General features: G+C 40.8%; 1 protein-coding gene across 1 annotated transcript in view; it reads left to right on the top strand.

The window, feature by feature from the left end:
* The first annotated feature begins 638 nt into the window (after positions 1–638).
* Positions 639–13,988, top strand: part of LOC135556571 (protein phosphatase 1H-like) — a 48,109-nt gene continuing 34,759 nt past the window's right edge. The window contains exon 1 of the mRNA XM_064989877.1: positions 639–1,026. Within this exon, the coding sequence (XP_064845949.1) occupies positions 794–1,026 (233 nt within the window). The 5' untranslated portion in view covers positions 639–793. The remainder of the gene's footprint in view (positions 1,027–13,988) is intronic.

The following is a 13,988-nucleotide window of genomic DNA, read 5'->3' as shown; positions in this document are numbered from 1 at the left end:
AAAATATTACCATAATACATGAGTTAATATAGTCAAATCTTCCCATCACCTAGTCACAGCAAAACAAATGTATTGATCATAGAACATCATAACTCGATAGGTATGGTTACTATAACATTGGTATTTACCTGGTTATTCTATAATAGCCTAATTAAAAGACACATAGGCTACTGGAAGTTCTATTCCCATTACACAAAATGAAATGGGACAAGGACAACTTTGACATGACTGAGAAGAGCATGTGATGTGGGAGAGTCTCAAATAGAATGAGCAGAAAACGCTTTTTCGTGCAGAAAAGGAGACCAACTAGGCTACTACAAAGAGGATGTAGGCTATTCCAAAGAGGATATAGGCTATCTGTCAGCTGACTTCACTCGCTATATTTTGAGGGTTTGAGCATGGAGCATTTCAGGGCAAGCAAACACTTAGTTTGAAGTGTCTTTCACTGTACATTGCCTTCGGTTCTTGTTGTAGCAGTCTACTGTTGCCTACCTGCCACGGCATTCCAGGATAATTAGCCTACATGTTTCACCTACTGGCGCTTTGCCAATAACAGCTGCTCACCGTCATAGCGCGATAGGTACGCGACCTAATCCAGCAAGCAAACGGTTTGTCACATGACTGTGCACGCCATGAGTTTATTTCCGCGTTCATTCGGTACAGAATGATTTGATAGAGAGAGGTGCATACCTGAACCGTTGCGGTCCGCAAAACGCGCCGCCGAGCCAAGGCGATATTCTGAGAGAGGGGACCCCGGCATTAGCATTGCTTGGACACACGCTGCAGCAAGAACATGCTCACCCGGGTGAAATCAGCTGTGGCCAATTTTATGGGCGGTATGATGGCTGGCAGTTCGAACAGTGAACCTCTCGGTGGCTCCGATTTACCGCTGAAATACCCGTACACAAGACCGGAGTTTCTGGGACTGTCACCGGATGAAATCGAGTGCTCGGCGGATCATATTGCTCGGCCGATACTCATTCTGAAAGAGACGAAGAGGCTGCCGTGGGCCACTGGTTATGCAGAGTAAGTATGCGTCCATCTTTATTAAGTCGCAGCAGGTTACAGCATGCACATTGCACTACCTGCACCAGAGGAAGCGTAAACATCAGTCTCATTTGATTGTGCCCCGGTTAGTTCCATGGGAATAGGCTATAATTGCGTCTGTCAGCGTAGCCTGCCACACTAGTGCAATGGGTTGGTAACAGGCAGCCCTTGTGCCAAAACTTGCCCGCAAGTGATATTTATTTATTTAGGATTTACGTTTTTTTTTTAAATCAAAGATTGTCAAATCACCAGGAATCCAGTTAAACATTTGTTTAAATTAGGCAATCTTTTCCCAAGAGACGTGATTGTGTCGCAATGTAATCAATGTTTGAAATTATTGTTATTTTCAAACACACAATCTATTTTTGGGCTTTTATGGTCCATTTGTAGTGTACAAATTATTATAATTATGTTCTGACCCGACCATCCATTCAGACAAAAATCGTGCAGCAGCTTAATTTAGTTGCCTACCCAGTATTATGTCACCCATTAGGACACTACATTACTGCCAAGTCTAAGGGTAGAGCTCGAAAATTCTAGCCTCTTGGGTGCTGCCATATTTTCATTAGAAGTACCCGTCCAGAAGTACCCGTTATTTAACTGACTTGCCTAGTTAAATAAAGGTACAATAAAAAAAGTCATTGGCCACAGATAAAATTGTCAATTCATGTTTTTTTTGTTGTTTTTTGTTGTTTTATCCATTGTTTTACCAGGTAAGTTGACTGAGAACACGTTCTCATTTGCAGCAACGACCTGGGGAATAGTTACAGGGGAGAGGAGGGGGGTGAATGAGCCAATTGTTAACTGAGGATTATTAGGTGACCGTGATGGTTTGAGGGTCAGATTGGGAATTTAGCCAGGACACTGGGGTTAACACCCCTACTCTTACGATAAGTGCCATGGGATCTTTAATGACCTCAGAGTCAGGACACCCGTTTAACGTCCCATCCGAAAGACGGCACCCTACACAGGGCAGTGTCCCCAATCGCTGCCCTGGAGCATTGGGATATGAGCATTGGGATATATGTTACATGTACAGTCGCTTTGATTGGACTGATCATGTCAACATCATTACTTTCAATCTTAGCCATTGGATGTAAACATCACACAACAAGTTGGAAATCTCAAATTCAACAATGAGTGGGTTGAAAGGAATCAGGGAAAGTAGCATTGTAAAGTAATCACTAGCCTGCTATTTAGTGGAGTGGCTGTGTGGTCTGAAATCTGTGAGTAAGGGGCTCTTTTCCAAGTTTAAAATAATAAACATTGCCCATGCTGTCAATGAAGCATGATTTGTGCCTTACTCAAAACAACTTAACTTGGATCTGCGAAAACTTGACTTCAGTGAGTTCAAGACAACTGGGAAATCGGGAATAAAGGAGCTCCGACAGGGAAAATACGGTTTGAAAGGTCATCCAATTCGGAATTGTAAATCTGTTCCTCTTTCTCTAGCTACGACCTGAATATCAATGATTCAACCTTGTATTTTTCCGAGTTCCCAGTTGTTTTGAATGCACCATAAATCCTGAGAATGCCAGACTGACGACAAAATTTGCCCACAAATGACCACCATGCAACCTTCCTGTGAGCAGAGCACAACAAGGTGATCCAAAAATGTATTGTATGCTGCTGCATAAATGGTGTAATATGCCAGGGAGATATGTATACTGTAGCTATGAACGTAATACTAAGTGTATGTTGTGTAGTAAGATGTTAGTAGCCCATGTGCCTCACCTTAATAATTTGGTCTATTTACCCCTCTTCATTTCGCCTTCTGTTCTGACTTGGCCTTGAATTACATCCACAGGTACACCTCCAATTGACTCAAATGATGTCAATTAGCCTATCAGAAGCTTCTAAAGCCATGAAATCATTTTGAAGAATTTTCCAAGCTGATTAGGCACAGTCAACTTAGTGTATGTAAACCTCTGACCCACTGGAATTGTGATACAGTGAATTATAAATGAAATAATCTCTCTGTAAACAATTGTTGGAAAAATTACTTGTCATGCGCAAAGTAGATGTCCTACCCGACTTGCCAAAACTATTGTTTGTTAACAAGAAATTTGTTGAGTGGTTGAAAAACGAGTTGTAATGACTCCAACATAAGTGTATGCTAACTTCAACTATATATATATATATATATATATATATATATATATATATATACCCACACTTTTAATGTCTGTTCCTTGTCTGTCATTAGATTTTAGACTATTTTCTCTCAAGCTTAATCTGTCCATCTATTCTCCACAGTTTTCCATTTCTTAGTAATTTCTCAGCTCTGGTAGACTGACATATTATCTGTCTATGGTAAGGAAATGCAATTTGTAATACAAGGACACAGTGTGAAGGAAAGAGCACTCCTCTGCATGGATGTTACAGCTTCAACTCCCATGTCCCGATGATTAACCCGATTTAGATGTGCAAATGCTTCTTCATCTCAAGCTAGACATGACTACTGGCACAAATCCACAAAACTGACCATAGCATTTTCGCCCAGTGCAAAAGAGTACAATATACAGTATTTAGGCCTAAGGCAGTGGTGAGTGATGTTCAAGATCGTCATGGTTTGAACTTCAAAGAACAAACATGTTTTTAATGAATCTGTGTTGTTTTAAATGACACCAAAACCCTCTGTCTGCACCCCTTGACTGTGGAATGTTGAGGGTGATACCCGTTTACTCCCTCAGGATTAGAGATCACATCTCAATATCTTCTCAATCATCTCAACTAGCCACTAGGTATGGAGACATTTCAATCACAAGAATGAAAAAAGGATTAGCAGTAGAGGTCGACCGAATAATGGAATGGCCGAGTAATTAGGGCAGATTTCAAGTTCATAACAATCGGTATATCAGTATTTTTGGACACCAATTTGGTCAATTATTATAATGTTTTTTTTACACCTTTTTAAAATCTTTATTTAACCAGGAAAGTCAGTTAAGAACACATTCTTATTTTCAATGACGGCCTAGGAGCGGTGGGTTAACTGCCTCGTTCTGGGGCAGAACGACATATTTTCACTGTGTCAGCTCGGGGGATTCAATCTTGCAACCTTACAGTTAACTAGTCCAACGCTCTTACCACCTGCCTCTCATTGCACTTCACAAGGAGACTGCCTGTTACGCGAATGCAGTAAGCCAAGGTAAGTTGCTAGCTAGCATTAAACTTATCTTATAAAAAACAATCAATCAATCATAATCACTAGTTTACTACACATGATATTACTAGTTTATCTAGCGTGTCCTGCGTTGCATATAATCGATGCGGTGCGTATCGTTGCTCCAATGTGTACCTAACCATGAACATCAATGCCTTTCTTAAAATCAATACACAGAAGTATATATTTTTAAACCTGCATATTTAGCTAAAAGAAATCCAGGTTAGCAGGCAATATTAACCAGGTGAAATTGTGTCACTTCTCTTGCGTTCATTGCACGCAGTTAGTGTATATGCAACAGTTTGGGCCGCCTAATTTGCCAGAATTTTACGTAATTATGACTTAACATTAAAGGTTGTGCAATGTAACAGGACTATTTAGACCAATGGATGCCACCCCATACGGAATGGTTCTGTATTTCACTGAAAGAATAAACATCTTGTTTTCGAGATGATAGTTTCCGGATTCGATCATATTAATGACCTAAGGCTCGTATTTCTGTGTTTTATTATGTTATAATTAAGTCTATGATTTGATAGAGCGGTGGAAGGCAGCAGCAGGCTCGTAAGCATTCATTCAAACAGCACTTTTGCGTTTTGCCAGCAGCTCTTCGTTGTGCGTCAAGCATTGCACTGTTTATGACTTCAAGCCTATCGACTCCCGAGATTAGGCTTGTGTAACTGATATGAAATGGTTAGCGGGGTGCGCGCTAATAGCGTTTCAAACGTCACTCGCTCTGAGACTTGGAGTGGTTGTTCTTCTTGCTCTGCATGGGTAAAGCTGCTTCGAGGGAGGCTGTTGTCGTTGTGTTCCTGGTTTGAGCCCAAGGAGGAGCGAGGAAAGGGACTGAAGCTATACTGTTCCACTAAAGTGCCTATAAGAACATCCAATAGACAAAGGTCAATGAAATACAAATGGTATAGAGAGAAATAGTCCTATAATAACTACAACCTAAAACTTCTTACCTGGGAATATTGAAGACTCATGTTAAAAGGAACCACCAGCTTTCATGTTCTGAGCAAGGAACTTAAACGTTAGCTTTCTTACATGGCACATATTGCACTTTCTTCTCCAACACTTTATTTTTGCATTATTTAAACCAAAATGAACATGTGTCATTATTTATTTGAGGCTAAATTGATTTTATTGATGTATTATATTAAGTTAAAATAAGTGTTCATTCAGAATTGTTGTAATTGTCATTATTACAAATCAATAAATAAATATCGGCCGATTAATCGGTATCGGCCTTTTTGGTCCTCCAATAATCGGTATCGGCGTTGAAAAATCCTATTCGGTCGACCTCTAAGGTCGAAGGTGAACCCTTCGATAACTATTTTTGGTTCCAGGTAGAACTCTTTCGGGTTCCATGAAGAACCCTTTCCACAGAAGGTTCTACACAAAACCCAAACGGGTTCTTTCTACCTGAAACCAAAAAAGGTTATCCTATGGGGACAGCGGAAGATCCCATTTGGACAACCATGGTCATTCAGCACCTACTCAGCATGCTGCAAAGCACCAGTTTACACGCCACTACAAATAAAAGCAATCAAGTCCATGTGAGGCTATGCCCTACATGCCTCTGCCAGCTCTCCGTGTAGGCATGGCACTGCTACACTGCAGTGGATTTGTCAACAGCTGGTTGACCAGCAGGCCGTGTTGTTGTGGTGAGACCTGGCCCATCTCCTCCCAGCCGGAAGCCAGGCCATATTGAGATGATGTGATATCTACTGATCCACTTAGGGAGAGAATAAACAGTGTCCTGTGCCAAGGAATCACCCTCCAACTGTGATAACCTAGTCATCGGCTGTGTTATAAGAGCTGGATGCAGGCTGTTGTATTTAACTGATGGATGGAGAAAGAATATAATGGATATTGCAGTCTAAACTGAAGCAGCATCCCTCCTCTGACCCGGCCGCTTCGCACGCTCTCTCCCGGTCTGCTGTCAGGTCTTGTTAGCGCTAACATTTCAGAAGGGCAGAGTCCTCTCTCTCTTCCTCTCTCCCTGCTTCCTGTCCTGCATTTACATAGCACTCATGAACTGAATGGATAAGGATCAATACATCAGTCAATATGTGTTTCTATGTTGCATGAACACTGCTACTTTGATGACTGGAGGCCGGCGGACATGCATGTCGAATGGCATGTCTGTCAACTTCAGAGTACCCATACATATCACTGTACTCACATAGATAGAGGATGGTGTAGCACATGATGTAGTAGCATAATGTTTCTACTGTACATAGTTTCTATCTCATAACAAGGCAGATGTCCACAAGAAAACGAGAGCAGTTTCAGATCAATTGTCCACCAATTACGGCGACTGTTATACACAGGAACTGCATCAGTGTCATCATTTTAAGTGTTCTCCTCTCCTAATATAATGTTATGGTTTGAGCGTGACTTAAATGTGATCTAATCACTCACTTTGGGTTCGAATGATCAATCAAGTCGTGCCTTTGTCATTTAAATAGATCCTGACAATGTAATCAGAATGTATAAGAGAGGAATTAGATTACACAAGAAATGTCTATTCTGTCGAATGATCAAGGTCTGCTTGTGAAGTAAGATTACTGGTGATAAGTGAATTGTACTTCTCCTCAGATGCAATTTTCACAATGGAGACTGGTGGTTTGCTCTTCTCTGCACTGGCTTTGTTTAGACTGACTGATTACACAATCACACCCTTCACATGCACATCAGTGTTGAGGAGTAGTAAACTACATGTAGTTCAATTAGTAATTTACCTACAGTTGCTTTTTTTTACAATGTAGTGGTGTAGCTAACTACTGGAACTACACACTGTCTTCTGCAAAAATAAAATACGGGTAGGCAATCATTTCCTTTTCGGGTTCAGACCTGCCTAATTCTCACTTGAAACATTTATTTTTGTTTTAACAGAAGGTGTAATTTGGCCTATTAATATATGACCCCAAAGTGATTGGTTCTTGGAATTTGTAGTCTGACATTTCAGATTTACATCTAATTTTTCACAAAGTAGTTTTTACTTTTTCAAAGTAACAAACTTTATTTTTTTATATATTTTTTGCTCTCTGCATTGTTGGTCTACAGCTGTTTTACGAAGCATGTGACATACGATTTGATTTATATTTTCTTAAGGGTAGTTTTAGTGTAGCTTAACTTCCTCCAGTGTGAAGTATTGGTACTGTAGCTTGGTAAACTATTTTGAGTAGCTTTCCCAACACTGATGCAAATTTATTCAGTATTCTACTGCGTAACAGTCAAATTCTGACTTCAAAGCCAAGCATATCACTGGCTACATTCCCAAACCCACACCAGCACAACACTTAGCAATGTCAAATACATTGGCTTGTTTTGACGTGATATGCTCGCATTGACTGTTGATATTGGAACACAGCCACTGCCCTATTATTAGGACCAGGCAATGGTACACAATGACGGGTCTATTTAAGGTCAGACCGAGTAAGTGAGGCCAAATAAGGAGGAAGTGGAATGAGGTAACCAACTGAATACCACAATCACTGTCTCAGAAGATGCTGTTCATCCCTTAGGCCTGACCTAGCTGCCCATTCCACTCAGATCAAATACCTATCAAGATAAAAGTGTGACACTTGATGGTCGGGAGTCCAGCTCTGCAGCTCCGCCTCCTTGTAGCTCCATCTCAGACAGTCTGGGCTCAAACACCTAGGGATCATTCATTACAGTATCTTTATCTGTGGCAGGGTTTCCCAATCTCGGTCCCGGGGCCTCCCAGTGGTGCACGTTTAGATTTTTGACCCTAGCACTTGGCTTTTTCAAATAATCAAAGCTTAATGATGAGTTGATTATTTGAATCAGCTGTGTAGAGCGAGGGCAAAAAAACAAAATGTGCACCCATGGGAGGTCCCATGACTGAGTTTGGGAATCCCTGATCTATGGGAAACTCTGCTGAGGTGGAGGTCATTTTGTGTAATCTGCCTGGTATCAGAAACACTATTTAAACTAAAAAAGTATCCTCAACCATACAGTACACTAAACCCCTCCCTCTGCAACTGGACCCTGGACTTCCTGACGTGCAGACTCCAGGTGATGAGGGTAGTCAACAAAACCTCCACCATGCTGACTCTTAATATGGGCCCCCCAGGGGTGTGTGCTTAAAAATATATCTATGTTTATTTTGACAGGGAAGACATTTTGAGTCATAGGTCTCTTTTTCAAATGTGCCCTGTATAATATAACATTATACACTATATATATAAACTCACCAACAAAAAAAATAAACGTCCTCTCACTGTCAACTGCGTTTATTTTCAGCAAACTTAACATGTGTAAATATTTGTATGAACATAACAAGATTCAACAACTGAGACATAAACTGAACAAGTTCCACAGACATGTGACTAACAAAAATGGAATAATGTGTCCCTGAACAAAGGGGGAGGGGGGTCAAAATCATAAGTAACAGTCAGTATCTGGTGTGGCCACCAGCTGCATTAAGTACTGTAGTGCATCTCCTCCTTATGGACCGCACCAGATTTGCCAGTTCTTGCTGTGAGATGTTCTTGCTGTGAGATGAGGCTTCTTTAGTGTCCTAAGTTTTCATGACTGTGACCTTAATTGTCTACCATCTGTAAGCTGTTAGTGTCTTAATGACCGTTCCACAGGTGCATGGTCATTAATTGTTTATGGTTTATTGAACAAGCTTGGGAAACAGTGTTTAAACCCTTTACAATGAAGATCTGTGAAGTGATTGTTTTTTTTAACGAATGCTCTTTGAAAGACAGGGTCCTGAAAAGGGGACGTTTCTTTTTTTGCTGAGTTTACATACACACACACACACACACGCACACATTACAATACAAAAACAGTCATGGGATGTACAAACAAAACCATCACAAATCAACTAGAAAAACTGTTACATTCCTCCACAAATAAGTCCCCAATTAATGCTTTAAATTGCCTGAACGGTACCAGAACATCAAGATGAAATGTACTTTGAATTTTGTTTACAAAAATACGGTGCATTAGAACTAAAGCAGCTTTACCTAGCTCAGTGGAGACCCTATGAACCTCGAGTTAACCAATCCTGTGAACGGGTCAGGCAACTCTGGTGTATCTACTCGACAGCAAAGTTAGCTAAGACGGAAGTAGGGCCTTGTAAACGAAAAGGAGTAATGTGGTGATCTGCGGGTCTTTAGCAAAGTCCAGTCAACATTTTGATACAGGATGCAGTGGTGAGTCTCAACTGTTACGTGTAACAAAGGCACTATGGTAGATGGCATCCAATGGTTTAAAAGTAGTAGCAGCTGCACTTTGATAAATAATTTCACCATAATCAAGAACAGATAAAAAGGTTGATTGAATAATCTGTTTACTACTGCTTAGAGAGGGCTCAATATATTTATGTAGAAAAAGCCACATTTAAATCTTAACCAGTCATTTGTTTTTACAATTTCAAATCCATATCAATACAAATGCCTAAGTGTGTGTATATATATGCAGGAACATGTTAGATTGGAGAATCATCTAATGAGTCAACAGTGCCTTTTTCCACACTTTGTTACGTTACAGCCTTAAAACATATTAAATTGTTTTTCACCCCCCATCAATCTACACACAATACCCAATATTGAGAAATCAAAAACAGGTTTGTAGAAATGTTTGTTAATTTATAAACTGAAATAGCACATTTACATAAGTATTCAGACCCTTTATTCAGTACTTTGTTGAAGCACCTTTTGGCAGTGATTACAGCAGCGAGTCTTTGATTGGTGAGTTTCTCCCAATCAAATCAAGTTTTATTTGCCACGTGTTTAGCAGATGTTATTGCGGGTGTAGCGAAATGCTTGCGTTTCCAGCTCCAACGGTGCAGTAATATTACTTCTTAGATATCTAACAAATCACACAAATAAATGTGAAGTAAAGGAATGGAATTAAGAATGTCAATATTTGTGCTAGCAATGTCAGAGCGGCATAGATGAAGATACAGTAGAATAGGATGGAATACAGTATATACATATGAGATGATATATAAACATTAAAGTTACTAGTGTTCCATTATTAAAGTGGCCAGCGACGATTTCAAGTCTATGTATATGGGGCAGCAGCCTCTGTGCTAGTGATGGCTATTTAACAGTCTGATGGCCTTGAGATAAAAGCTGTTGTTCAGTCTCTCGGTTCCAGCTTTGATGCATCAGTACTGACCTCGCTTCTGGATGATAGCGGGGTGAACATTCAGTGGCTCGGGTGGTTGTAGTCCTAGATTATCTTTTTGGTCTTCCTGTGACATCGGGTACAGTAAGTATCCAGGAGGGCAGGGAGTACAGGAGGGGCTAACCACGCATCCATGTGGGGCCCCAGTGTTGAGGATCAGCAAAGTGGAGGTGTTGTTTCCTACCTTCACCACCTGGGGGCTGCCTGTCAGGAAGTCCAGGACCCAGTTGCACAGGATGGGGTTCAGACCCAGGGCCTCAAGCTTAATGATGAGCTTGGAGGGTACTATGGTGTTGAATGCTGAGCTAGTCAATGAAAAGCCTTCTAACATAGATATTCCTCTTGTCCAGATGGGATAGGGCCGTGTGCAGTGCGATTGCATAGTCCATTGGGGTGGTAAGCAAATTGAAGTGGGTCTTGGGTGTCAGGAAAGGTAGAGGTGATAAGATCCATGACTAGTCTCTCAAAGCACTTCATGATGACATAAGTGAGTGCTACGGGGAAATAGTCATTTAGTTCAGTTACCTTGCTTTCTTGGGTACAGGAACAATGGTGAACACCTTGAAACATGTGGGGACAGCAGACTGGGATAGGTAGAGATTGAATATGTCCGTAAACACTCCAGCCAGCTGGTCTGCACATGCTCTGAGGATGCGGCTGGGGATGCCGTCGGGGAAATTCTGATCCCCATCAATCCCGTTAGCCGGAGTTCTGTCACGAAGATAATCATGAAACCATTAACTGGCGTCAAAGCTCAGGCCTTTTAACAGTATTAAAAGCTTTTGACAGGTCCACAAGCAAAGCAGCACATTTCATTGTAGTGTCTGAAACATTGACACGATCATTAACAGCTAAAGTGGTGGCTTGAATAGTGCAATGCCCTGATTGGTTTACATTGAAAATACATTTCTCAGATTAAAAAATAGTAAAGTTGTGCGTTTACTAAGAATTCAAGACAAGGAAGCCTTGAAATGTAGCGATTTAATTATTAAGATAAGTACTCTCCCGTCCTTATGGAGTGGCAAGAAGAGCTGATTTCCATACTTTTGGAATATTTCATGATAACAACGTTAAATAAAAAATCTGGGTTATTAAGCAAATAATGATGGGCGCTGCATGCTTAAGCAGACTGGGATCCAATTAGTCGGCCCCTGTGGATTTCTTGTTGTCTATTGCTGTAGCAAAGCGTCCAGAACTTTTTTTCTGTAAATAGCCTAAAAGAAAAGGTTTGACTATAATTTCTCTTCTCATTCACTAGGTTTCTCCTATCAGCTTCCAGCCCAATATCATTGTGAATTGGCTTAGAAGTTCTTTCAAAGAGAGCCTGTTGAAATAAAATGTTCTTTAAAAGCATCAATGATGGTATTTTTTCCTGTAATGAGGCCAGTGTCTGAATTAATTTGTTGTTCCAAAGAGGTGGATGTAGAACCCTTTTTTGTGATTTGACAGTTTTCCAGAATATAGCCTGGTTCCCATTAAAATCTGAAAGAATGGTTACATAATAATCAGATGTAGCCTGTCTGATTTGTCTTGCACAATGATTCCTCAGTTGCTTAAAAGCTTGCGAGTCCGGGCCTAACCCTGTGTTCCTGGCCTTGACCCAAGCATCATCTCTTTTATGAAAGACTTCTGATAATGCCGGAGTGTACCAGGCATTCGATCTACCTTTCAACCTTTCATTTTTTGAACGGAGCATGATTATCCACAATATTATTGAAGACATCTTAATAACAACGTATTATATTTTTTTGCTCAATCTGAGATGAGTCTATGCCAAAGGAAAAGCCCATCCATGCCTACACCAGAAAGACACATCAATCTCAGATAAAGCAGCTGAGTAAGCGAAACAGTGCCCCCTCTGTCTCGATATGTGTAGACCATGTATCTGATGCTGTCCGGACAAATAGAGGATGGAATGTCATACTATTTCTGGCCAGACCGCATCAGATACATGGTCTACACATACTGAGACAGAGGGGCACTGATCCGCTCGCTGTGCTGTTCTCTCCAGTAAGAGTTTCAGCAGAGAGGAAGAGGCGAAGCAAGAGGGCTCACTCTCACCAAAATCTGTCCAGAATAAGCCTAATGTGTTTCTATGGGCATACTATGCAGACCTAAGCTTGTTGCCTGCCTTCGCGCTTTTAGAACAATGCCTCCCATTGTTAGGGTGGAGACATGAGCGTCTTGTCATTACATACCCTACAGATCTCTGGTTTTAGCCACTTGTGATTTGGAAAGCAAAGTTTGGATGCTGGCTTCCCCTAAAGTAAATTCATGTTTTGCCAAAATGATATAATTACTCATGTCCAAATAAAGCCATTGAAAATACTTCACCAGAGAGCATGACTTAGTCACAGAGGATCATTAGCTTCTGTAAAAATAAAAAATAGCTGTGGATTATTTCAAAGCACAAGTGCTTAGGCATTGGAAAGCCCGCAACTTGGGCAGCGTGCGTGGCAGTAGGCCTAGCAGATTGAGTTGCGGCTGTCAGTGAAAAGCACCGCACCTTAAACAGCGGTCACCAACCTTTTCTGAGTTCAGATCACTTTCGGAGATGTTTTGAAGCCATAGTTAAACGTACGCCTGTGCAACATCCACCAACTAAAAACAGTTCTGTAGTAATGAGGTTTGTGCAGTAGGCTATTGGCCCAATACATTCACTGCATATTGGCTACGCTTGAATTGTCCTGCAGACATTGTTCTTCTCAGACCATTTAGAAAATATATTTAAACATTTTAGGTATATGATTACACTGGTATAGAACATTTGTTGTATTACTTGTGAGGCACAGCTGAGTGAACATGCGGTTGTGGTCGGAAGTTTACATACACCATCGCCAAATACATTTAAATTCAGTTTTTCACAATTCCTAACATTTAATCCTAGTAAAGATTCCCTGTCTTAGGTCAGTTAGGATCACCACCTTATTTTAAGAAATGTCAGAATAATAGTAGAGTGATTTATTTGAGCTTTTATTTCTTCATATTCCCAGTGTGTCAGAAGTGTACATGCACTCAATTAGTATTTGGTAGCATTGGCTTTAAATTGTTTAACTTGGGTCAAACATTTCAGGTAGCCTTCCACCAGTTTCCCACAATAAGTTGGGTGAATTTTGGCCCATTCCTCTTGACAGAGCTGGTGTAACTGAGTCACGTTTGTAGGCCTCCTTGCTCGCACACACTTTTTCAGTTCTGCCCACAAATGTTCTATGGGATTGAGGTCAGGGCTTTGTGATGGCCACTCCAATATCTTGACTTTGTTGTTTTCAAGTCATTTTCCACAACTTTGGAAGTATGCTTTGGGTCATTGTCCATTTGGAAGACCCATTTACAACCAAGCTTGAACTTCCTGATGTCTTGAGATGTTGCGTAAATATATCCACATAATTTTCCTGACTCATTATGCCATCTATTTTGTGAAGTGCATCAGTCCCTCCTGCAGCAAAGCACCCCCAGAACATGATGCTGCCACCCCCGTGCTTCACAGTTGGGATAGGGTTCTTCGGCTTACAAGCATCCCCCTTTTCCCTCCAAACATAACAATGGCCAAACATTTCTATTTTTGTTTCATCAGACCAGAGGACATTTCTCCAAAAAGTACGAT

The sequence above is a fragment of the Oncorhynchus masou genome, chromosome 15 (assembly GCF_036934945.1).
Source record: "Oncorhynchus masou masou isolate Uvic2021 chromosome 15, UVic_Omas_1.1, whole genome shotgun sequence".
NCBI classification, from domain to species: Eukaryota; Metazoa; Chordata; class Actinopteri; order Salmoniformes; family Salmonidae; genus Oncorhynchus; species Oncorhynchus masou.
Note: the sequence above shows the minus strand (reverse complement) of the source record. Positions and strands in the feature narration are given on the sequence as shown.